Raw genomic sequence first — 26,569 nt, 5'->3', positions numbered from 1 at the left:
ACTAAACTAATTTGGAATAAGATTCCCTGTTCTCGAATATGAGCATCCACATCTGCAGTTAATCAGGAAGAACTATTTTGGAATAACTGTGTGTGTAGAAACCTCTTAGATCACCCCCAACACCTCAGCCCCCTCTGAAGATCTAGATATTCAGTATATGTTTATTATCCAATGAAACCTGTCCAACATACAAAATGCACTTAAAACAAAACATTTTTGTTTTGCACTAACTAAACCCTGGCTTACAAGGCCAGCACATTTAGTACTAGTTACAGAATACAATTTAGGCTGTCACTAGTAAAACTAACAAACAAACAAGCCTCCATACAATATGAACCTGGATTATAGATCTCAGATCCCCAGGTAGAAAATAAGTCTCAGAATTGGCTGTGCAGCAGGCACTGCATGTTAATGTTGCTACAGTACATGAACAATACACAGATGCTTGGCTCCTGTCATTACAATACCTACAGACAGGCAAAGCAGTTAGAATCAAACAGCATCAACGCAGAATTTGAACCCAAACTTTTCACCGGGTAACTTTTTTCTTTAGATTATTTTTTATTTCCATGTGGTTCCTGCACTTCTGGATTTCTTCTAAGAGAGGAAGTAGAAATGTCAACACAACCTTGTGGGATTTCCTGATCAAACAGGGAGCAATGGAAATCCCAGGAGGTATTCCTTCTCTCTCCAAGCTCTAGAGATCTGTCTACAACTCCTCTCTCTTTGTAAAGGATGGGTAGAACCTTTGGGATATTGTAACTAATGTTGAGTTTTGAAAAGTCTCTTGAAAGTGCTAGTTGTTTTCTCAACTCTTCTCATATTTTCAGCACACTGGAAATCCACAGATTATTAAAAATTGGCTGACAGGTGTCAAAATGTAATTGTAAATGGGGAATTATCATTATGCCTGGATGTTTCTAGGAGGGTCCTGCAGGGATCAGTTCTTGGCCCTAGGCTATTTAACATTTTTGTCAAAGACCTGGAAGAAAACATAAAGTCATCACTGGTAAAGGTTACAGATGACACAAAGATAGAGGAAGCAGTAAATAATGAAGAGAAGAGGTCATTGATACAGCGCAATCTGGATCTCAAAGAATATGCATTTTAATATGACCAAAAGTAAGATCATACATCTGGGAATAAATAATGCAGGCTTTACTTACAGAATGGGGGACTCTATCCTGGAAAGCAGCAACTCTGAAAAGAACTTGGTGTTAATGGTGGATAATCAGCTGAACATGAGCTTCCCATGCAACGCTGTTGGCCAAAGGGGCTAATATGATCCTTGGATGTAGAAACAGGGGAATATTGAGTAGGAGTAGGGAGATGATATTTTCTCTGTATTTGGCACTGGTGTGACCACTGTTGGAACACTGTCCAGTTCTTGAGTCCACAATTCAAGAAGGATGCTGATAAATTGGAGAAGGTTCAGAGAAGAGCCATGAGAATGATTAGAGGTTTGGAAAACATGCCTTATAGTGAAAGACTGCACAGGAGTTGAATCTGTTTAGTTTAACAAAGAGAAAGTTAAGGGGTGACTTGATCAGTCTATAATAACTGACATGGGGAACAGAACTCTTCAGCCTAGCAAAAAAAGGTATGACAAGATAGAATGGCTAGATGTTGAAGCTAAACAAATTCAGACTAGAAATGAGGCACAATTTTTTAACAGTGAGGGCAATTAACATTTGGAACAACTTACTGAGAGTTGTGGTGGGTTCTCCATCTGTGGGAATTTTTAAATCAAGATAGATTTTTAAATCTTTTTCTAAAAGATCTGCTTTAGTTCAAACAGGAATTGATTCAGGGAAGTTCTCTGGCCTCTGCTATACAGGAGGCCAGATTAAATGATCACAATGGTCCCTTCTGGCCTTGGAATCTATGCTGTATGGCTTACTCTTCTTGGTTTAGTCCCACTCCATATGAATCTTGGCATATCGGAAGAAGGTTCCCATGAACACTCTAAACCTGAACCAAACCCAAGAATCTATTCAGATCTATCCACCCTTTAACAGACCCCTTCCCCTACATCCTATTGCTTGGCAGCCACAAACAACTCATCTAGCCAGCATGGCATAGCCTGGAGGCCTATCTCTAATCCACGGACCCTGAGCTGGGATCTTGGGTCACAACTCACATTAGTTCTTTTCCTCCTGCTATTGCCTGGATACTAAGTTGAAAGTGGTGATGGGCCACTTCAAATATCAGATGTAGCAAGACTGAGCCCTCTCTTTCCCCAGGGCCGGATGCCATGCAATTTACATGTTTTCTGTCTGTGTTTAACTCCCTGAACTAACATGCTTCTTTGGTGTCCAGTAATTGATGGGCCAACCCAAATCCTGGTGCGAGACGTCTCAGACACGGTGGCCTTCGTGGAGTGGACCCCGCCCCGAGCTAAAGTAGACTACATCCTGCTGAAATATGGCCTGGTGAATGGGGAAGGGGGGAAGACCACGTTCCGACTGCAGCCTCCCCTGAGCCAGTACTCGATGCAGGCCCTGAGGCCCGGCTCACAGTACGAAGTCTCTATCTCTGGGGTCCGAGGGACCAACGAGAGTGACCCTGCTGTCACTACCTTCACAACAGGTACGTCAGTGCCATTTAAAAGGCTAGCTAGAGTCTAGTCCAGTACACAGCCAGCCATCAAGAGACCCGCATAACAAACAGGTTGACTCACTGGATGACGGACGAACAGATTGACTTGAATCAGTGACGCACAGGCTGAGACTCAGCTCCCCTCACAAATAGATTGATTCCCTTTCTGACAGACTTATCAGGGCCTTCTGCCTGACTGCCCCCACAAACAGGCCAACGCACTGACTGACAGACACAGACACACCCAGCTAGCTGCCCAGTTCATGGACTGATAGCCTGGGTAGGCAACTGGCTTTAACACAATGGACTGCCAGACAGACGCTGCCATACTAAATGTACTTCCTCTACTCGTAACGGGAGTAGAGCCTCTTTCCTTCAGGGTCACGCCCAGTGTCTTCTCCTCTTACTAGAGCAGTGACCAGACACAACGTCTCACTCCTCCACTGCCATCTGCTGCCTGTATGCGCACTGCTGAACCAACACCACTGAGCTCCAGGAGACCTGTCTTATGACAGCCTTTGATATAAGCCGACTGTACAGTGAATCTCTGACTCACTGCATAATCTCTGATTCTGCATAGCATCAGAGTAAATACTTTTGGGTGAAGGATTTTTCTACTCTGACAGATCTGTATGGTATCTCTGTATGTTTCCCTCTACAGTATATACTCATCTATCAGAATTTTACAGTATGTACTTGTCTCTCTTTCTATCTACAGAATCTGTTTGCCTGTCCTATTTGCAATATGTATTTGGCAGGAGAAAAAAAATCGTAGGTCTGCAGTGTAATACAATGGTTTAGATTCTCAGCTGGTATAAATCGGTGTAGTTCTATTGAAGTCAATGGAGCTATGCTGATTTTTGCCCAGTAAGTATTGCATTAAGGTAATGCTTTGTAACCCAGAGATATTGATTTGCTGCAAGATGCAACAAGGTACAGGAATTAATTTCCACGAGTGTATGTTGTGCGGCTGGATCCAGAGCTCCATTTTCCCAAAGTTCAGACCTATGTTTTAGTACAACCCACATCCCCATAGTATGTAAGCACATCACAAGGGCATGGGTTTGGGTTATTAACCAGCCCTGCAAGTTCAAAGAACATTCAGGTCTTCAGATTAGTTTGAGCCCATAACCAAGATATGCAAAAATGGAAATTAGACTCCTAAATCCATATTTAAGAACCTAAATAAGTCGCCTGATTTTTCAAAAGCACTAAGCTACTCGAAGCTAAGTACTTTAGAAAATAAGGGCACTTCTTTAGATGCCTAAAGAAGGAGGAGTTAGGAGCCTAATTTTAGGTACCCATTTTTTGAAAAAAATTGCCCCATCTATAGCTATTCAAATTGAGAGAGAGGAGATGGGGGAGGGGGGGGCCACCTGAGACAATCTGCCGTCAAGCAACTGAAAGTGACACAGTTAAAAATTTGGTTATCTTATTTTGATACTTTATATGAATACTCTAAACGGTCGGTAAACCTTTAATTAATGCTAAGCCTGTGGATGGCTAACAGGTTTAATTTACCGTGCCATAAAGGAGAAGCTAGAGAGCATCTTTCAGTGCTATTTTATGGTTTATAAATTACCTGTCATATATATTCTCAGTGGATACCAGTGCTTCTAGGACAGTAACTGTAGTGTCTCTACTGTATATATTTAGAATGAGATGTACAGTGCTATCAATTTGCTGAATTTGCCTTTCCTTATATTATCACTATGAGTTGTTATGATCAAAAAGTCCCTCCAAAAACAAATGAACAAAAATATACAGTTAGATGGGATCTACCGAGTATAATTTTACCTGTGAACCAAAAAGTAGTTATACCCTGGATATAAAATGGCCGAATCCTGCGCTCAGATATACCTGTGCAATCCTGTTGATCAAAGTAGGGTTGCATGAATGTAAATGAGGGCAGAATTTGGTACAATATGTACAGTAATATGTAGCAGTGTTAAACAACAAGGCTTGCTATCAAAGCAGGATTTACCTGCCTATGAGTCTGTGATGAGCCATAAGAGCTTGTGGTTAAGGCACTCAGGAGGAGTCCTGGGTTCAAATCTTGGCTCTGCCATAGACTTTTTGCCTTACCATGCCTCAGTTTCCCCATCTGTAAAATGGGAATAATAATAATAATAATTCCTTACCTCGTTGAGGTATTGGGTGGATTCAATTTCAACATGCTTTTTAAAAAAAAAAAAAACAGCGAGGGTAATTCATCATTGGAACAATTTATTGAGGGATGTGGTGCATTCGCCATCACCTGAACTCTTTCAATCAAAATCGGGTGTCTTTTTACAAAAAAGATGCTCTACTGTCCATCTCCATTCACTGGCCTGTGTTATGCAGGAGGCCAGACTAGATGATCAAAATAGAGCCTTCTGACCTTAAAATCTAAGAATTAATGTAGGGGGCTGAGCTACCACAGAGACAGGGATCATATAACTACCTTGATATCCAGACAGCTCAGCAAGTGCAACTCCCTGCAGGTTAGATCACGGTTAGTGTCTGGGGTGGTAGAATACCATGGTCTCACAATAACACAGCTTGGATTCCTTGCCAACACATGAAAGCATTTCCTCAGCTGCAGATGGGGGCAATCCTGGCAGATGGAACTGCATTTGTTTTCTTATCTTGTATAGAGATCGATGCCCCCAAGAACCTTCGGGTGGGCTTGCGAACATTGGCCAGCCTGGAACTGGAGTGGGACAACAGTGAGGCGGAGGTGCAGAACTACAGGGTGGTGTATAGCACGCTAGCAGGCGAGCAGTACCACGAGGTGCTGGTGCCGCGGAATGCTGGCCTGACAACCCGGGCCACCCTCACAGGTAAATCCCTCTGTTAGGGCCTTTGTTAGCAGCTACATGGATGCTGGGCAGCCTGTTTTTCTCCATGCACTGGGCCCCATTCAGGAGACCAGGGAGGGAGATCAAGCCCATGCAACATACAGCTTCTTCCATCCCACTCCCTATGTACTGAGATGCTCTTGAGACAACTTGGGCCTGATTCGCCCATCACTGACTTCAGTGGAGTTTCCTGATTGACACTGGTGAGACTTAGGGTATGTCTACACAGCAGTCAGTGTTTTGCAGCACCTGTAGACATACCCGAACTAGCTTTGATCTAGCAAGCGTGGCTAAAAGTAGCAGTGAAGCAAGCCACACCTCTGCCAGGTCTTGCCCCGCACACAAGATCATGCAATATCCGTGGTATCCTCCTGCATCTCTGACATCTATCTAGCGGATACCCCGGTGGTCTGGCACTTGTCTAGCTGGAACCCCCATGTGTCTGTGGCATCTGGTTCTGGGCAAACTGAGTGATTTTTTGGGAAAGCCCAGGTCATACTCTGCTCGGTTGGAAAGTTGCAAACACAACAAAATTAATCACAAAAAAGACTGCAGGACCGGAAAGCAATTAGAGCAGTGAGTGTGACAATGGGGTGTGTGCAAAATTCAATATTAGATGTCATTTTTGCTGCATTTCATGAGGGCAACTGCCTTGAGAAGCAGAATTTGATTAGAGGGAGACTTCACAGACTCATGAAACCATGTTAATTTAACTTACCTGCCAGCTTTCTTCAGAGACGTTTGCAGACAAGCAGTGAAAGGTAAGTACTGCAAATGGGCCTAATTCTGCTGTCAATTACACTGGTGTAAATCTGTTGTTACTTCCTTGACATGAATATCATCCACCCCATGAAGTCAGTCTGGATTTAGCTCTATGTAATTAAGAGCAGAATCTGTTACTGAAATATTTCACTGAGAGCTGTTGCCAAGTAAAGCCAATTAAAGCAAACACAATAAAGGGGTTTCCTGGGCATGCATTTGTGGAGAAGGAAGGCTTGAGAGACATGCTGAAGAACTGCGACAGGCTTAAAGAGAACAGGCTGGTGGTGTCAAATGGCCTCTCTGGAGAGCCTGAGACACTGAAAACTAGACTAGACAAAATCTTAGATCAGTCTATTGTAGGGAATAACAACACTTCCTCCCCCCACCCTTTGGTCTGTCTTGTCAGTTTGGATTGTTAGCTCTTTGAGGCAGGGAATGGCTTGTCAATGTGTCTGTGCAGCACCTAGCACAGTGAGCCTCTGATCTCAGCTGGAGCGTCGAGGTGTTCCCAATATAAATGCAAATATTTATAATGATAAAAATCATAAGGCACAAGCTGGCAGTAGAGGGTGAGTCTGGATGAAGAATCTATTTTCTGTCTATGATTCCGAGACAGGGAATTATGGACAGTGAAGAGAGGCAAGCACCAAAAGTCCATTACCTTAGCAACTGAGGAGATTGCAAAACTCTCATCGACTTGGGTGGAACCAGGATCTCACCCCAGGGCTATTTCATTTGTCCAATTCCTTTGTAAATTTCCATGTTGTTGAGTCTACTCCTTATACTAAAGGGACGCTGCCAAGGTCATTTAGGCCCCAAATTCTACATGGAGTTGGGGCCTGATTCATAGCCTGTTGGAATCAATGGGAGCCTTTCTGGGCTTTGGATCAGACCCATACTGAGGACAATGTTGGTGACGGATAGATTCGACTGAAAGGGTTATATAGAGAGTAAAGGGTCTGAGTACCTTAGAGTCTCCCTCTAATTGCTCCATGTAAATAAATTCCACCTGGAATTCTGCAGGGTATGACGTCTCCCCAGGTTTAGCTGGCACCCTTTGTTCTTGCCGTTAATATCAGCACCAGAAGTTTCATAACAGCTAGGCTTTCTGTTCCCCTCAGAAACATGTTTCCTTCCATGAATCCCAACCTAGTGTCTCTAACTGAGACGGCCCAGAGCTGAAACAACTGGATCTGTACTCAAATCTTCCTTCAAACCCAAAGGGGTTCAGATTCGGGGTCTTGGATCAGGTCTCTCTCTAGCCTCTCCAAAGAAGGCATCCAGATCTTTGAAAGGCCCTGGTTAGCGTGTCCCCCATATTGATGATCTCCTTTCCACAATGCAGAGGCCAGAATTATCCTCATATTGCAATGGTGTTTCCACCATTACCAATCTCTTATACAGTGCTAAGAGATTTCACTCTGGATCATGTTAAGAATGTGTTCCTAGATCGCTCCGGTATTGTAGCCGTGTCGGTCTCAGGATAGTCAAGAGAGAAGGAGGGTGAGGTCATGGCTTTGATTGGACCAACTTCTGTTGGTGAAAGAGACAAGCCTCTGAGCTTACATAGAGCGTTTCTTCAGGTCTGGGAAACTTAGAGCTCTGTGCAAGCTTGAAAGTTTGTCTCTCTCACCAACAGCAGCTGGTCCAATCAAAGCTATTACCCCACCCACCTTGTGTCCCAAGGGAGCACTGTCCTTTAGCATTCTCTGTAATGATTCTTTCCCATTACTCTTCCTTCACATGTCTCAACTCCAGAGAGTTGGAAGCTGACTCAGTGTAAGTGACTCATTTTTATATAGAGTCTTTCTTCCATCATTATCATCATCATATTCCAACTCTCATGGAAAACCTCAGGGCACCATATAAGGAAAACAAATACAATGTAATTATAGCCCAGTAAAACACTGCTCTGTTATAACAGAAATCACTGCAATTGACAGAGAGGGATCACTTTGCCCATCATTGAAGTCTGGCAGCTCTTTAACAGCACAGCCACTCTGCACCCCCGCTGGGGGAGGGAAGGGAAGGGAAGACGACTAGCAGTATCCACTTAAACTGTGGGAAGAATTTAGGTCAGCGGAAGGTAATTAGCCAAACTGGAAGCTGAGCAGGTCTCCAGAGCTAATGTTCCTACTTTTGCAATGAGTGCCGTAACATCTATAAGATCACAGCTGGGGATTACATGCCACCCAAACGCTAGTACGTGCACCAGCACAGAACTCCTAACACCATGACTGAGCACTGCACCACTGCTGACTCCAGGGGATGCATGGCTTCTGCTGAATATCTAACTCCACTTCCTCAGCATCGGAGGTTACCCTAGAGAGCTCCCAGCCAAATAACGGCCAAGGCTAACATTGCTTCTCTCATGCCCCTGAGGGAGTCTAACTGGATTGGAGTCAGAGTGCAGTGAGGAGCAGATGGTGGAGAGCTTGATGAGAAGAAGTTCTGCTGCCGCAAAGAGCTCTACGTAGGTGGCCTTGCATTCATGCCTCCAGGCACTCGGAGCAGGAGAGAACCAAGTTTCAAGGAACGTTCTGCTGGCCCTGTCAACGTGCAACTCTTCCTTGTTTTGTGGGGGATCCAGAGGGAGAGAACTGGGTCAGGTTTTATGATGCTAGCAACAGCATTTGCCTTCAGCTACCCCATCAGCCTGCCCAGCCCTTGGGATACCTACACCCACTACCGCTGCAGCTCTAGCCAGGATTCAGCACACCACGAGCAGTGGGCAGTAGGATGGCCTCTGGAGGGAAAGCAGTGATGCAGCTATTTGGATGGGCTGTAATGTTGCCATCGGTTGCCTGGAAAACAGAGTTATCTTCATTACTCTCTGGAAAGAGCTGTGCTTCTGAGTTTATCCAGTACATTGCTGGGTGCTGCAGTGAAGAAAGAATGGTATGTTCACACGGAGGGAACCAAATTCCCCAGTGGAATCAGCCCTAGGTGGGCTGACACCTGGCTAAAGAATATTTCAGGCTCTCCCCCCAGCCCTCCATCTCTTTCCCTTCCCAAGTTCCCCTCCTGTCTCTCTTTTCCTGCAGCCTGTTGGTTTCCATTTCCTTCCCCCTGGATAGAATAGGGGACCTGTCTGCTGGCCATTCAGCCTCTTCTTGCAGCACATAATTTTGGGAGGGGATCACAGCACATGGGGTCTTCTGGCCAGATGGTTTCTTCCTGCAGCTGAATTCCAGCCAGCATCACGGTGCCCCCTTAAATGCAGCCTCTTGGTCAGCCCACACTTAAAGCCAGCCCAGTGACCCAGGATATCTCCTAATCTAATGATCTTTGCCTTTGGCCTAAGTCTTAGCTACTGCTCGTCCCCACATCTGGATACTGATATACCAGTGCCACGTGTGCCAAGGTGCCCAATGATTTCACAGTCCAGCTGTTTTTGTTGGGCTAGGGGAGAACCTGGTGTGTGGAATGTCATTGCCACCAAGTGGCCGGTTTAGTGAACTAGCTCATGCCCATTTCCTACAACACACGTGGAAAATTAGGTCTTTCTCACAGTAGGCCCCATGTAATTGTCTCATGAGGGTGCCTGCCAGCTTTGCTCCATTTGAAGGTGAAAGTATGGCTTCTTAGGTGCTATCCCTGTAACCCAAGCCTGGGATCTGAAAGTCAAGCTGTGTCCTTCCTTTCTAGCATTGCCTCACAGTAATTGAGGTTCTGCAAACAGAACTTAGTTAACCATTCTGTTGATGATACATGATCCAGAACATACTCCAGCTCCGTCTCCTATAGCTTTATTAGCTGAAGCGATGAAAATTAATAGACGCTTAAGACAAGATCCTCAGCTGATGTAAACTGGTGTAACTCCATTGGACTCTCTTTACATCAGCCAAGCATCTGGCCCAGACAGAGCTGTGGAGTAAAAAGGACTGAAGATCACTTTTGTGACCCTGGCAAATGAGCAGAGTAGGTACTGGAATTAAACAGTTTAAGTGGACACTAGTCTTTTTTTCAAAATCAGATATTGTTGTGGGGAATTTTTTAATTTTAATTTTCCAGGGTCTTTCCCCCCATGAAATCGAAAAACACACATTGTCGTTTTTTATTTGGTCCTTCTCCACTGATCCTTTAACCTCTCCCTTCCTTGCTTCAGTCTCTCTTCCTTCCCCTTTGCAGTGGCCAAAATGGAAACAGGGGAGATGGAAGAGCAAATTCAAAATTCCAAACCTCAACATTTTTGCAAAAAAAAGTGCAATAACTGAAAATACTGTTTCTTTTGAAAACTGCCAAAACAAAAATAACCTTGACAGTTATTCTTAATCTTTGGCCAACTTCCTCCCTGGTTTTTGGCCAGCTCTAGTGCGGAGATTGGCATGGAACTGCTGTCCATCACTCATCCTCATACACAACCACACATGGGCCTTGGAGGATTCCTATCCTGAGTACAAAAGGAAGGAAGGAGCCGGGGGAGAAGATATTACTCATCTCTGTTTAACTGCTTGGGAAAGCAGCACTCAGGTGCTGCACAGATTCAGTAGCTGGTCTGTGCTGCATCTCTGTGCTACACAGAAGCATGAAAAGTGTTTCCCTTAATTCCATTGGCAAGGACGTTCCGCCCTAATGGGGGATTTTATTTTTAGTGTTTGTTTTGTCTGTCTCTCTTGGCTTGAAACTGGCTACCTCCACTGCTTGTCTTCTTGCACAGATACAGCCTGGTGGTAGGGACCCTGCAACCCTTAAAGTTTCAGCATGGTTTATGGGGTGCTGGCTCTCCGAAGCCTCTTCAGAGCTCCTAGCAGCCCTTGACATTCAGAACCCTGGGAGTGGCAGAAGTTTCTGTTTAATATTTCACTTTAAAAAAAAAAAAAAACTTTAATGTGCATCCGCACTTCCTGGAGCATACCTGGACAGGAAAAGGCCATCTCCTAGTATTTCCAGCATGAAGTAGCAGGAAGTACTGGAAATCTCACAAGATGGACAGATTGCCAGGCCAGTTTTGCAAACCCAAGTGGTTTGGAGAGTATGGTGCAGGCAGTATCTGAATTCAGGTGTGGTACTTACCCAAACCTCTGATCCTTTTGCAGCACTGGCCTTGTCATTTACGTAGCCCTGTGAGTCTCCTGTTTCTGTACACACGGATGGGGGCAAAGAGGGTGGGTAGGAGTCATGGGCTCAGCACTCCAAGGGCTGGGTGGGAAGTCAGGAGACTGCCATTATTATAGCTCGCACAGGGATTGGTGCTCTTATCACAGTGGGGGATGCGGGGGTGGGGTGGGGAGTTGAGGAACGTTTTGACAGCTGTTAAAAGGGTAGGTAAGGGTTGAGTTCCCCTGTTCATAATTGTGCCAAGAGGGAATATGCACAGAATGGGACCTCTGGAGTGGCCACATGCCCCATTCACCCCTCACTAATTACGCAGTGCCTAATTGGAGCTGGTGAAGGATTAGCAGCTCAGCTTCACTGTCCTTGTGCCGCTGGCCAAAGAAAAGAATGAAGTCCTTTGTAATCCGATTACACATGTCACCACGAGGACGCTGAGCACTTATTGAGAACCTGAGAGAACGCCACACCACCAACCCTGACCTCCCTACTGCCTTAGGCCTTAACAGTGGCCAGACCATGCTCTCTTTCCTGATCAAGGTGGAAGCAGATGGAGAAGTAGCAATGGAACAGATCCCTGCAAGCACTATGGGCCAGATTTTCCAAGCAGCTTTGAGCCATATTTCCAAGTGCTCAGCACCCACAATTGGGGCCAGATTTTCAACAGGGCTCAGCACCCAGCAGCCCCAATTATGACATTTACTTTGGTGCCTAAATGATCGTTATTACTTGTATGAAAGTAGCATTTACAATCCCCCGCTGAGATCAGGGCTCCATTGTGCTCGGTGCTGCACAAATGCATCATGAGAGAGACAAGAGAGTACAACCTAAATAGACAAGACAGGCAAAGGGTGGCAGGGAGAACAGAGGCCCAAAGAGATGATGTGACTTGAAGGCCACCTAGCAGTTCAGTGGCAGTGAATACAACCTATGTTCCCTGCCTCTTAGTCCACAGAAGGCAGGGAGGGGTCAGAGATTGTCCCCAGATAGGGGCTCCCGCATGCTGCTGTGTCCCATTTTGGCAATGCTACTTCTGTGGAAATGAGTTTTGCTTGGCTGCTGTTTTTTTACAGCTTTATCTAACTTGATGGGAAAGATCAATAATGGCCGGGCAGGAGAGAAATAAACCCATCAGAAACCAAAAGGAAGTGACAGACAAACCCATGAAATATTCCACCTAGATAAAATAGTGATCTGCGATCGGTGCCCAGGAAATTAGCTAGATTTCAATCTCCTGAGTCAGAAATCACAGGTTGTGCCTACCGCAGTCTAGGACCTGCTTGTTTCAGCTCTCAGAGCAAAAGACTGTTCCTTTATTAATTATTGACCATTTCATCTACACCGCAAAAATAAGAAACGCAGATGACAATGTTGGATGTCAAATCATTCTGGTAACAAATAACGCTAGCTTATCATTTCCATCTCTCTCTGGCTGAGTCTCTCACTCTGAATTTCTGTCTTTTTACAAGCAACTACAGCAGGTCTCAATAGTTGCTTTTAAAACATTGCCTTGTCTTTGTTAGAATAATCCAATTTCCCCAGCCAACAATGTATGCAGTGCTCCCAAAAGAGCCAACCGCTCCAGCCCAAATCAAGACACAACTTACATGGACATTTGTTGACCTCTAAGAATATTACTTAGCGGTTCTGTAGTGCTCTCCATTTTCAAAGCAGGGTCTAAAATATTAACTCAGTGCTGGTCTACACAAACATTTAGTCCATGGCAAGCTGGGGCATGAATCTACCCTGTACTCACTGGCCACGTGGACCCTGCTGCCACACACTAACAGTACCCTAGCATGTTTTGATGTACCCTGCTTTGAAACAGGAGTAGATCAGAGTGCACTAAGGCAGTGGTCTCCAAAGTGGGGTGCGCAAGAGGATCCTTGGGGGTGCGCGGCAGGAGAAGCGCTTTTTTTTTATTTATTTTTTTGCTTCGTCAGTTCAGGCAGGAGTCCGAGCGGCTTTTTTTTTTTGCTTTGGCAAAAATTATAGAGCTGGCGCGGCAGGGGGTGCGTGCTCAAAAATTTTTTACTGATAGGGGTGCGCGATCAAAAAAGTTTGGCGACCACTGTACTAAGGAACTGTTAGTGTGCATCGGACACAGTGCGCGGCAGGCTAGGGCTGGGAAGATTTACACCCCAGCTAGCTGCAAGCCCTAAATCATGCTCACAACACTCTTGCGAGGTATAAAAGTGTTTCTCTCCCAATTTTACAGATAGGTACAACTCCAGATTTTGCACTGATCAGTCAACTGTGACAGCATGCTACGGTCTAAGCTAGAGGTCTATCCTTGTCATAGAGTAACCGAGCAGTCTTGGAGAAATTGGGACATCTCTAACAGTAGCAAAGCAAAATAAAATGTTGTGGTGATAGATGCTACAGGGTGGTCTCTATAGGTACATATATAAATAGCTAATAGATAAGGTGCCAGTAGATGGCGATCAAGAATATGTAGCATGATTCCACTTCCCTGGCCTTTGGAGGGCCATCAGAAATCTTTATGCATGGCCAATAGCTTCCTCGGACACATGAACTCTCACAATATGAAGTTGTTTTCTGAGGTCCTGTTCAATTTCTCCTAAGATTTCCCTAAGTTGCTTCACTTTAGAGACATCTCGGAATGGCACTTGATACCCCAGAAAATAATTCAGCACTGCCAAATAGTTTTGTTGGAAATTTTTCAGCAGCAACCTTAGCACCTAGATACCATAAATACTGTGCCCTTTATAAGCACTTAGACAGCAACAGGAGAACGTGGAGTTGCCATGACAAGGTTGATAGTGAAGAGAGAATGCCAAGGGGTGAGGCAAAGCAAAGGAGATACAATCATGTGGTTGGTAAAATACACACACTCATGCACACATACATAAGCATAACCTGTCTTTCTTTGTATCTGCTGGCAGATCTGGTGCCAGGAACTGAATATGGAATTGGGATATCAGCCATCATGGATAGCAAGCAGAGCATCCCAGCCACCATGAACGCAAGGACCGGTGAGTTCCATGTGCCATCAGACCACAGCCCTATAAACATGCAAAATAAAACGTGCAGCATGGTACTCACTGGCATCATTCTTAAAGCACAGCACTGCTTCCTTTAAACCACGTCCAGCCTTAGCCTGTGCAGAGCCAGGGAGAGCCAATGCTGCCTGGTGCAGCCTCTGCTATAGGATCCTGCCAGCTAACCTGTCACAGGCTGTGTCTACACTAGGGTTTATGTCGGCATAATCTATGTCGCTCAGGGATGTGAATAAACCACCCCCTGAGCGACGTAAGTGCTGATGTGGACTGCACTATGTTGGTGGGAGAGCGTCTCCACAGTGGTGATGGAACACTTTTACTAGCAGGGATGCTGAAAGCCAGCCCCCTTACCCCTGTCCATGCCCCCTAACCCCCCCCCCCCCGCAGCTGGGGCCGGGAGCAAGGCCTTGTCTACTGGAGGAGGGGACCCAGACAGGGGTAAGGGAGCCAAGGCTGGGGTAGGGTGCGGGCCCAGCAGCCGGGACCCTGCATGTGGGGTTGGGAGCAGAGCCCTGGGCATGGGGCCTGTGTGCAGGGCTGGGAACGGAGCCCCGGGCATGGGGTGGCAGCCAGGACCCCACGTGCGGGGCCAGGAGCACAGCCCCGGGGGGGGGTTGGGACCCCGCCTAAAACCTGCTGCAGCACCCCCCATACGCTTAGTTCCCGTGCCTATGCTTCTCCTGCCAACACAGGAGCTTGACAGCCCTCAGAACCGCCGCTCGCGGGGGCTGGAGTAGTTAAGCTGATGGGAGAGCTCTCTCCTGTTGGCTTATAGTGGCTACATTAGAGAGCTGGCAGCTTCGTCGCTGTCATCTCTCTAGTGTAGCCATAGCCACAGTCTTCGTAAGTGTGCTTAGGTCTTGTGACTAGGGGAGTGTCACTTCATGTACCAAAAGCACTAGCCAGCTCCCCTGCCCGTCCCTTTCAGCTGATTCACACACCAGAGACTCCTTTGTTATCATAAAGTCACTTCTGGGCATGCCTGGAAGCCATGCACCGTTCAGCAATGCTCAGCGGCCCTGCTGGGCTACAGTGTACACAATTCAACCAGCACAACTCTAGTGTGCTGAGCCCTGTGGCCAGGGCCGGCTCTGGCTTTTTTGCCGCCCCAGGCAAAAAAGCCTCCCCCCGCCCCCAGCGCAGCAGGGGAGGGCACGAGCCCGGCTGCAGGCCGCTTTCCCCGACCGGCCAGAGTGCCGGGGGGAGGGCGGAGAGCCCGCCGCGGCTCCGCTCTCCCCGGTGGCCAGAGCGCCGGATGGAGGGCAGTGAGCCCGCCGCGGCTCCGCTCTCCCCAGCGGCCAGAGCGCCGGGGGGAGGGCGGAGTGGTGGCCAGAGCGCCAGGGGGAGGGCAGCGAGCTGGCCAGGGCTCCGCTCTCCCCGGCGGTCAGAGCGCCAGGAGGAGGGCGGAGAGCCCGTGGCGGCTCCGCTCTCCCCGGCGGCCAGAGCGCCGGGTGGAGGGCGGCGAGCCCGCCGCGGCTCCGCTCTCCCCGGCGGCCAGAGCGCCGGGGGGAGGGCGGAGTGGAGGCCAGAGTGCCGGGGGGAGGCCGGAGAGCCCAGCCGGGGCTCTGCTCTCCCCGGCGGCTGGAGACGGAGCACCGCGCCGCCCCCCTCCAGGTGCCGCCCCAAGCACAAGCTTGGTGGGCTGGTGCCTGGAGGCGGCCCTGCCTGTGGCTTGCATTACAATTTACCTCAGCGGTTCTCAACCTCGGGGTACTCAGAGGTATTCCAGGGGTTACATCAGCTCATCTAAATATTTGTCTAGTTTTACAACCAGCTACATAAAAAGCTAAAGCGAAGTCAGTACAAACTAAAATGTCATACAGACAATGATTTGTTTATACTGCTCTATATACTATACACCGAAATGTAAGTATATTTATATTCAGATAGGTTTATTTTATAATTATATGGTAAAAATTAGAAAGTAAGCAATTTTTCAGAAATAGGATGCTGTGACACTTGTATTTTCATGTCTGATTTTGTAAGCAAGTAGTTTTTAAGTGGGGTGATACATGGGGGTTTGCAAGACAAATCAGACTCCTGAAAGAGGTACAGTAGTCTGGAAAGGTTGAGAGCCACTGATTTAGCTCATAATCATTTCCTCCTACAGAGCTTGACAGCCCTCAGAACCTTGTGGTGACAGCCTCCACGGACACGTCTATCTCCCTGGCCTGGACCCAGGCCAAGGGCCCCATAGACCATTACCGCATCACCTTCACTCCAGCCTCTGGAATGGCCTCCGAGGTGACAGCACCCAAGGATAAGTCTGAGCTGACACTCTCAGACCTGGATCCCGGTACAGAATATACCATCTCAGTCATTGCCGAGAGAGGCCGTCAGCAGAGTTTGGAGTCCACAGTGGATGCATTCACAGGTAGGGAGGGGCTGGGACAAACTCTGCCAGGGCTCAGATTGGTGCAATGTGCTGGCACATCTCCTGACCTGACATCTTGTGCTCCCAAATCTCAACATTTTGTTTGGGGTGGGGGTCTCTAACTGTTATGGTTGCAAATGTGAGCTGAGCATAACTGATGCAGAGATGTCTGCCCAAGTCTGGAACAGCTCATCCAAGAGGTGTAAACTGCCCATACATCTGTGTGGTGAACTCAGATACCCAGTGATGATCACTGAAATAGCAGCATCATTCACTGTGTCATTGCTTGGGAAAGCCTGTAAGAAGGGTGGGGGGATCACAGATCCACACCATTTACTGTGAGGGATGTCTCATTCTAGCACCATGGGGGGTGGCCTTGGGGAGATACCTCCACTTCCATTTTTGACTCAGTCAACGGGGCCAGGCTTGCAGAGCCCATGCTCAAGGAACAAAGACAGTACATACGATCAGATTTTGAATATCTGCCCAATCCACTGAGAGTGTCTGGCGACTATTGTAGGTAGAGCAGGAGGCGATGGATGGGGGGGCTCGCGGGGTCATGTGTCCCCCACCCCAGATTTCTGCCACGGGTTGCTGGCTAGGCCCCCTCCCTGTGCAGCAGATCCTGGAGCTGGTGAGCTGCATGCTGCGGGGAGAGGCAGCAGCAAACAGCTGGGAGCTGTAGGGAGGGGCCGCTGAGGGTAAGGGGGGGTGTGCTTAGGCGGAGCGTGACTCAAGCTGTTGGGGGGGTGAATCTTTAAATTGTGCCCCCCTCCCACTCTCAGCAGGTACCAGTCGTCTCTGGGTGGAGCTTATTTTGTGGGTTGAAACCCTTTTTTCCTCAGTTTTCCTCTTGTTCTCAACTCCGGTTCAAGTTAATAGAGAGACCAGGGCTGGCCTCTCAATCTGGCACTGCTGGGCAGTGAATCCCAGTATTTTACAGTAGCATCATGCCACATAGTGACATAACCCAGCGAGAAGTGGTTCAGCATGTAGTCATACTTCTGCCTGGGACACTCCATGAATGAGACTTTTATCTTATTAATTCTGTATGATGGATGTCTTGACATATGCAACTTGAGTGTAATCATTCCATGACAGACTTGCAACATCTCTCTTTGGTTTCCAGGGTTCCGACCAATCACACAGCTGCACTTTTCTCATGTGACTTCCTCCAGCCTCAACATCACCTGGAGTGACCCCTCTCCTCCGGCAGACAGGTTTATCTTGAACTACAATCCCAGAGATAAGGAGGAGACCAAGCAGGTCACACTAGATGCCACCAAGAGACATGCCACCCTGTCTGGCTTGCAGCCATCTACGGAGTATATCGTGTCACTGGTGGCTGTGCATGGTGTGGTCAGCTCCGAGCCCATAGTGGGCTCCATCACAACAGGTAAAGTCAGCAACTGTCTGATGGGGTATAATGCTCATGCCTAATCTCCGGCTGGAGAAGAGATCCAAGATACACACAGGAGGTAATAGAGACTCCTGGCTCAAAACCATCCTCCAGAGTTGGAGCTAACAGAATAATTTATCTTTACAAAAGAAAGTTGCTGCCTCTACGGATCATTATTTTAAAGGGATTATTCATCTCAGGCTCCAATTCCACATGCCCCATAGCTAGACTGTTTGTCTCAGGCCTCCGGTTCTACATGCTCCAGAACCAGATAATCCGCCTTGGGCTCCCATTGCAGCACGCTACATATCCAGTTTTGTATTGTTCTTGTCTTTGCCTTGGCAACAGAACCCAAAACAGTACAAGGGGATTAAACGTTTAGCCTCCCTTAATCCTGGAATCTCCACCGTGGCCAAAAAAATGAACGTGTTTAGCTTGTGGTCTGAAATTGCTTTATAGCCAACCTCATCCTTCCAGTTTAGGATAAAGCAGCCACAAACAAACGCACAATGGGCTTAGAGCGATGGGAGTTGTGGGAGCTAACCCATTTCCAGACATACGGCAGAGCTCCAGAGAGGGGCTGAGCATTCAGACCTTCCTTTGGAGTCAGTCAGTGAGACTCTTTCCCTGAGCTTTGCACCAGGCCTTTTGTTTCCCCAGCTCACATTCAGAGCCCTGGCGGGTTTTGAACCGTAGAATAGGGTTCGATGTCAGCATTCCTTGTTGAGTTTGGCTATTTAAACCCCATGGTGGGTTATCTTGCATACACCCATACTGTCCTCATAACCTGGCTTTTCTTACAGATGAGTAGTCCAATAGACGTAGCCCCCCTTTCTGGCATCTGGGGTGACTGTGCTACGAAATTCTGCATGCAGGAGTGTTTGGCTGGATCGACCGCTGGTTCAGCCAGCAATCAGTGTTCCATGACTGCTTCATAGGCTTTATCTGGCCTCTGCCTGTCTCCTCTAGGGATCGACCCCCCGAAGAACCTCACTGTGGGCAATGTAACCAAGGACTCGGTGATGATCTTCTGGGCCCCTCCTATCACAACTTTTGACCACTACAGAGTGTCCTACCGATCTGCACAAGGTAACTCAACTGCCTGCTCTAAAGGCTGTTCCAAAGCTGGCTGTGGGCTCTAATGGGGGGCTTCTGGCATAGCATAATAGCCAGCCACCTCACAAGCCGTGACTACAGGGGGAGGTACATGATAGGGAGAAGCCAGCACTGCAGAGTGCATGGTAGGAATGGGAGAGGGGGCAGACATTTCCTATCCACTGATCAGGCCACCTCCACAGTCACCAAAACCCTCTGCCCAACTGATGTGGGTCAGTTCAGCCTTGGCATAATAAGTTAAAGCCCCCTGGGGACGCACCATGATGTGGCTGGTAATACACACAGAGCTCTAACTTCCACACCTGCTGGGAACAGGTCCTATGGGAGGGGTGGGGGTACAAAACCTCTCAGACACAGGTCCTGAGTCTTTCTCTAAGGGTGGGTCTACCCAGCTGCTGGAAGCACATTGCCAAGCACAGGTAGGCAGACATGCGCTAGCTCTGGTGGAGCTAGTGCACTAAATGTAGCAATGTGGCTGCAGTGATGCAGGTGGTGGCTCAGGCCAGCCTCCCAAGGATAAGCCCACCCAGACCCCCGTGATGAGTACTCTGTTGAGCGAGCTAACCCGAGCAGAGCTAGCATGGCATCTATCCATGCATGCTCCCAGCTGCAGCGCAGACATACCCTAAGGGATCTCACCCTACTAGAACAGTTCCAGAGCAACTCTGGGGTCTTGCTAGGAACTAAACCAGAGATAGAGATGCCCAGATTAGGGGGCAATGCAGTGCCCAAAGTCAATGGAGGAAACAGTGCCGTCACTGCGCACTGCTACATCCTCCCTGACATCAGGCATCCCACCACCAGCAGCTGGTGCCAAAGCCAGCAAGAACAAAGAGTGAATTTGGCCCCAGTGTTATTGATCCACTCTGCTGCACCTTGTGAGATGTGAGGCACTGAGGACCAGCCCAAGGGAAAGGTGGCTGCGAGCCCTCCAGATCTGACACTGCTCCAGAGGATGAAATAGCCTGGCATATGTTAGAGCAGCCCCATGGGGCTGTTCCAACCCACAATGGGCATATCCCCACTATCCCGGCATGCCCTCTACACTGGGGCTTGCAAGGCAGGTGGCAAAGTGCCAATCACATTACTGTCCATGCGTCTCCTCCAAGTACGTACTTTCAATATCCCCTAACCTGCCTGTACCCTGGAACTCTGCCTGGGTCTCTGCTCCTTGCACTGCAGCCTGAGCTTCTTTAGGCTCCTGCTCAGAGCAGGGCGATCTGACGAGCGACCGTGAAGCTCTTTGCTCTGCCCGCGCTTTGCAGGAAGAGTGGACAGCACGGCAGTCGCCAACGACGTCGCTGAATACAACCTCAGCCGCCTGCAGCCAGCGACCAAGTACGAGATCAGCCTGAGCAGCGTGCGGGGCCGGGAGGAGAGCGAGCGGGTCTCCAGCATCGTGTATACAGGTGAGGGACATTTCCATTGACGAGATCGGAGGTTGTGCTGTGCACGCTCTCTGGCAGGGCGTGATGTGCAGAGAGGCAAGAGGAGTGGGGACAAGGGAGCCAGGATTGCCGCTGACTTGCAGGGTGACCTCATTGTTTGGATGACCATAGTTTAAAAGAGGTTCAGATCCGTAACTCGCTCTGTTCCTGGTGACTTGTGGTGCACATTACTTGTTCAGGGAAAGGGGCACTATGAAGGCATCCAATGCTATTGCCACACTTTGAAATAACTTCACAATGTTCTAAATGCCATGTGTAACCCTTCTGCCAGGTGGAGCCAGCAGCAACAAGGGCCGGGTTCAGTATCTAGGGTTCCTTTTCAACAATACAACACAAAACCAGGCCCGAGCCCCCACCCAGTGACCTGGAACAATTACACACCACCCTTGGGCGCCTCTAAGAGGCAATACGTTCCCTCTAGCAAGCACAGAGTCTGATTGTAGCAAAAACTTTTAATAAAAGGAGAGAATTAACTCAGCATTAATCTGGGAAAACACCATAACTAGGGTTCATAAACACAAACCGTGAGCAAAAGACCCACCCCCAGGTAAGTTGGGCAGTGTCCTTTTCCCCTCAGGGTCTTAAGTTCAGCAACCCAAAAGTCCCTTTAACATGCCCATTCCTTCTCAGTACCCCACTCACAGTTGCTGTCCTTGGCCAGTGCAGCCCCAGAGTTTAGAGGTTCATCCACAAAGTTCACCTCCCATCCTCCGTGGAAGGCAGAGGGGGGTAAGGAGGCACCTTACATGCTGCATTGCTCGGGCACTCGCTCATCACCCCAAAGGCCAATTGCCACACCTCTGCAGGGCTCTGCTCAGGCCCTCTTCACCAGCTTCTCTGCTGGCCGCTTGCCACACTTTTCCGCCAGATGCCCTGCTGGCCACGCCTCTCCACCAGCTGCCCTGCTAGCCGCTTGCCACACCTCTCTGCCAACTGCCCAGCTGGCCACTTGCCAAGATGTCTTCAGGGCTCCCCCACCACTTAACACCTGTGCTGGCTCTTGCAATAGAGACACTGTCCCAAAGTAGGTCTAATACTTAGACATCGGTATCCATGATTTCAGCTCTGCAGGCTGTAACAAGACCCTCAACTGAGTCTAAATTAGCTCTTTTATTATACCATGGAGAGTGGAAGGGTAGGGTGACCAGATGTCCCATTTTATAGGGACAGTCCCAATTTTGGGGTCTTTTTCTTATATACACTCCTATTACCCCCACCTCAATTTTTCACATTTTCTGTCTTGTCACCCTATGGAAGGGTCAAGTGGTGTCTAGGACCCTTAAACAGGAACCACCCCCACCAGGTACAAGTACCTTTTCCCACCCTCTTTCCACTCATTGGGCTTTAGAACCCATGTGCCCTGCCTAGCAAGTACTGTTCAGTTGAGGGTGAGTCCCTCCACTGGGGTATGTTCTGCTCTGCTGCCCTCGGTTCACACAACAAGGATAACAATTCTTTATTACTCCTGCCCCAATAATAAGGAGACTGGGGATCCAACACCAGCCACAAATGATCATTTGGGCAAGCAATCCCATCACGCTGAGCACCTTGGCAAGGTGGGTGTGTCCATGCAAATGAGATCAGATTCTGAAGTCTTTTTCCATAGCTCACCACTAGATGTCAGGGGAGCTCATCCAGACTCTGCTTACACATGTGCCAGCCTGACCCAAGTTCCACTCAGCGAACAAGGTTCCTGTGGGCCCAACATGGACTTTTTAAATATGTCCAACAAAAGCCCTTAGAAAGTCTGCCTGCCTTAGTGCAGAGGGGAACCATGCATCCACAGTGTGGCCACGGTGCAGCCAGAGGGCAGGTCACAGAAGCTGATGTTGATTGGCTGATGCTAAAACATCCTTTCCTAAGGAAAGTACCAACCGTCAGTAACAGCCCTTCTGGTAGGAATGCATCATAGCCATGGGCAGATGGGGATCTGTGAGTAGCCTGTAGGAAGCAAGAGCAGAAATTTCACTTACTCCAAGGGTTTTCTACCCCACAGAGTTAGCAGCAGCATAAAAAAGCCCCAGTGGATTAAAAAAATCTGCCTAGCAGGAATAGAAACTATTGAACCCATATGCAGTGGAGTTAAAATCATAGAACCAGAGGGTTAGAAGGGACCACAAGAGTTATCTAGTCTAACCCCTTGCAAGATGCAGGATTTGTTGTCTACCCAGCCTTCTTTTGCACACCTCCAGTAAAGGAGCATCGATGACTTCCCGAGGCAGTCTGTTCCATTGTCCTACTGTTCTTACTGTTAGGAAGGTTTTCCTGGGGTTTAATTTGGAATTCACCCCTCACCCCAGAGAGTCCAGTTCCTTTTCACACCCATCCCCTGATGAATTTATGGTTCCTTCTCAGCCATGGACCACCCTCTGGGTCTGACTGCCACCAACGTCACCCCAACAGAAGCCCTGCTGCAGTGGAACCCGCCTCTTTCCGAAGTCGAGAACTACGTCATTGTGCTAACGCACTACACGGGTACGTCTGTGAAGCTGGAAAGCCGAGCTGGTTTGCCTCCAACCTGTAAGCAGCGAGATTTGCACATGGCTTTAGCGCCACTAGCTAAACTCTATTAGCTGCATCAGAAATTAATTAATTAGCCTGACCCCCTCCCAGACAGCTGGTTTAAAGGGATTCTATCATTATGGGAAATTAGAAGGTGGATTTTGCTCTCTGGGTTGGTTGGCAAAGCCACGCAAAGACCAGAAAAGCTAGGACAGGATGGCAGAGGGGCCAGCCATGCCCTGATTTCAAACTGATATCTATTCCTGCTTGACTTTTTCACACACACATTACACAGCCTACTCCTGCCTGAGTGTCCTGTCAATCCAGAGAGAGGTGCCCTGACACTGTACCAACAGGGACCATCCCCCCTCTGCGATGCTCCCGGCCCCAGCACTCTGAGGACAAGGAATCTTGAGGCTGACCCTGCAATCTGAGCTCCAGACACCCTCACAGCTAGCCCAGCTCACCAAAACTAGACATGAATACGAGAGAGCCTCCAGTTAGCCCCAGTACTGAAGAGGGGGGAAATGGAGAAGATGCAGCCAGTGGGCAAAGAGAGAGTTCCCTATGCATAGACCTGGCTGAATTCTATTGTTTTTTTTACAATTTCAACAATAAATATTGATTTCTATTTTTTATTTTTCCCCCCAATTTTTAAATATTTTGATTTTCACAGTTGAGGGAAATAAAGGGAGGCTATAGGGGGTTCCCATAATTGACAGCAGGGCTACAGGGGGCTCCCTGCATGGCTGAGGGGCCCAAGACACTGGAGCACAAGGTGCCAGGGATCATGGCTTGGCACAGCAGAGATCCTGGCCAAGGAAGAGGACAAACCACTGGCCATGAGGAGGCCATCCCGCCGCTGAATGGCTCCATCCCCAGACAGAGAATGGGGTTTTGCTGGCCCTGCAGGGCTCCCTGCCCTGCCACAGGGCCGGTGCTAACCAATTTCTGCAGGTGCAAGGTGGGGGAGAGGTCTGCACTCCCACCAACTGAGGGTGGATATTTTTTCATTGATTTCAATGTGGAGGCTGAAATTGACATTTTCTTACATCTGTTGCTTTAAACCCATTCCTGCCCAAGCTTGCTTCTAACACCAAACCAAACTGCTCTGCTCACAGATTGCAGGGCAGCGAGTTTACAAGTTAGTAGCAAGAAAGGAGGCAGCATGATCCAGTGGGGGAGGGAGCTGGGTTTTAATCCTGCTGACTTGCTTTGTGACCTTCCACAACTCTAAGCCTGTTTCCCCAGCTGTAAAATGGTGATCATAATTCTTATGTTCTTTGTAAGTTGCATGGAGAACCTGGGATGGGAAGTGCTATGTACGGGCCAGGTGTTGGCATGGTTTTTGTAAGGAGTGTGGGCAATGGCCATTCTCATTCTTCTGCGATCTGAAGAAAGAAGGACATCATTCACCCAAAGAGCGGAGACATGCTGGCAACACATGGTAAAATGCCACCTGTTGTGCCCAGGCAACCCGCCATGATAGGCTTTTGTTTCAAATGGTTCTTTCTTAGTCATATTTTAACAACAGAAGGGCTCCGTATTCAGTCCAAGCCCCCAGGTCCATCTGATTTCAGTTGCAGGGGAGACCATTCTAGTGGACGGGGCCAACCAAGAATACCAGCTGATCAACCTGATGCCCAGTACCAGCTACATGGTCACCATGTATGCCACCAATGGGCCTCTCACTAGCAGCACCATCAGCACCAACTTTACGACTCGTACGTACGGTAACTTCTTCCCTTCTCTAACTTATCTTAGCGGTCCTTAGCGGTTTTTATTTTGTCCAGCTGGGGAACAGAAGCCAAATAAATTGTTAAACAGTCTGTTTTATGTGCTCAGGAACCACAAAGGCACACAGATACCATGATGATAGGCATGGTATAAGAACCAGACTATACTGATGTATGTGAGATGTCAGGTTCAGGAAGATGCTTTTCAAACACTCAGCAGTTCCTTTCTGCTGATCCCCCAGATAAGATTTCCTGATGGCTTCCAGAGGAGACCCTTATCAGATCCTTTTCTTGCCCATTGCCGTAAGGCTGTATACAGGAGAACAATGGGATCTGTTTCACTATTAAATAGCTACTTGACAAACATTGTGCTTCATGCAGTTCAGAGCAATTGCACGACAAAAAAAGTCCATGTGGAGAATATTTATCTGGTTCCTAGTGCCCTGTAAGTGGAGCTCCAGCTAGGGGTGGGCAAACTGGCCTGGAGAGCAAGGGAATGGATGGGCTGAGCACAGGATTGTGAGAAATCCCAGACTTCTGTGGTTCAGCCAGCACTCCTGTCACCATGATTCATGGATCCAGCATGCTGTTTCAATCAGCTGTAATAGCAATGCTAGTGTGTCAGACTCCCAATTCCCTGGGTTCCTATTGACCTTTGCAGTTCTGGATCCCCCGACTAACTTGACTGCCACTGAGGTCACCCGCCGGAGCGCCCTCCTTTCATGGCAACCTCCAATGGCAGAGATCGAGAACTACATCATGACCTATAGATCGACTGATGGAAGCCGAAAGGTGAGTTTTCACTGATAAAGGGGATTGCACTAAAACAAGAACCAGAGATTGGTGTGGTGGGGCGGGACTAATAAATGAGTCAATCCAAGTCACCAGAGGAAGGACAATGTTTCTGAGGGTTTTGCATAAATACTGAGGCTCGGGCTGACCCGGATGACAGACACAAGTTTCCTCATAGACACTACTATTAGATAATGCTTAGATAGGTCACAATCCCTGGGGTAAGCCAGGAGATGGAGACAAAAATCAGTGCCCACATCTGCAGGTCCAAATGGGCAAGATACACCTAGAATGTTTGGAAGAAGTAGTGGAGAAAATTTCAGAACCTCTAAAAATTAGTCATTGGAGCCTGGAGAAAGGTACCCGAGCAATGGAAGGAGGCTAATATGGTACTTATCTTTGGGGAGAGTAGAAAGAGAGATGCAGGCAACTAATTCACCCTACAGCACAGTGTGTTTGATCATTTTATGAGTGTGTCAATATCTGACTATGTGGAAGAAACCTGCCTATGAACATTGCTTTATCAGAAATAGGTCATTGCAAACATGCCTAATAGTTTCCTTTGACAGTATTACTAGTTTGCAAGTGATGTAGGATGTTGGCATTTCAGTAAGGGATTCAATAAGAGCCACATGATCTGGCTGAACACCAACTAGATTAAAACAACAGAGAGCACAGACTAGGAATTGGTAACAGAGCTGGCCAGCTCCACTCTTTACGCTGCTTTGGGCATCAGGGATGCCCTGTTTCAAGGGAAAGACAATGTCCTGAATTCAGGTCCTAGCAGGTACAGTAAACAGACCATCAGTTGTCTACAGGGAAGAGTGAAATACACCTCTCTGCAGAGGAATAGGAAATCGCCTGTATACCACTTAACCCCATCACCACCGCTCCAATAGAGTAAGTAGTACATAGATCTCTGCC

General features: G+C 48.1%; 1 protein-coding gene across 3 annotated transcripts in view; it reads left to right on the top strand.

Moving 5' to 3' along the window:
* TNR (tenascin R) overlaps positions 1-26,569 on the top strand; it is a 149,441-nt gene that overhangs the window by 108,992 nt on the left and 13,880 nt on the right. For all 3 annotated transcript variants that reach the window (XM_054038696.1, XM_054038697.1, XM_054038698.1), the window contains 10 exons: positions 2,320-2,589; positions 5,235-5,420; positions 14,162-14,251; positions 16,389-16,652; positions 17,782-18,048; positions 19,021-19,140; positions 20,433-20,576; positions 22,971-23,090; positions 24,698-24,841; positions 25,515-25,645. In XM_054038696.1, coding sequence (XP_053894671.1) covers positions 2,320-2,589; positions 5,235-5,420; positions 14,162-14,251; positions 16,389-16,652; positions 17,782-18,048; positions 19,021-19,140; positions 20,433-20,576; positions 22,971-23,090; positions 24,698-24,841; positions 25,515-25,645 — 1,736 coding nt within the window. The remainder of the gene's footprint in view (positions 1-2,319; positions 2,590-5,234; positions 5,421-14,161; positions 14,252-16,388; positions 16,653-17,781; positions 18,049-19,020; positions 19,141-20,432; positions 20,577-22,970; positions 23,091-24,697; positions 24,842-25,514; positions 25,646-26,569) is intronic.

This window comes from Malaclemys terrapin, chromosome 8 (assembly GCF_027887155.1).
Source record: "Malaclemys terrapin pileata isolate rMalTer1 chromosome 8, rMalTer1.hap1, whole genome shotgun sequence".
In the NCBI taxonomy this organism is placed as follows: Eukaryota; Metazoa; Chordata; order Testudines; family Emydidae; genus Malaclemys; species Malaclemys terrapin.
This window is presented reverse-complemented; position numbering and strand designations above follow the sequence as displayed.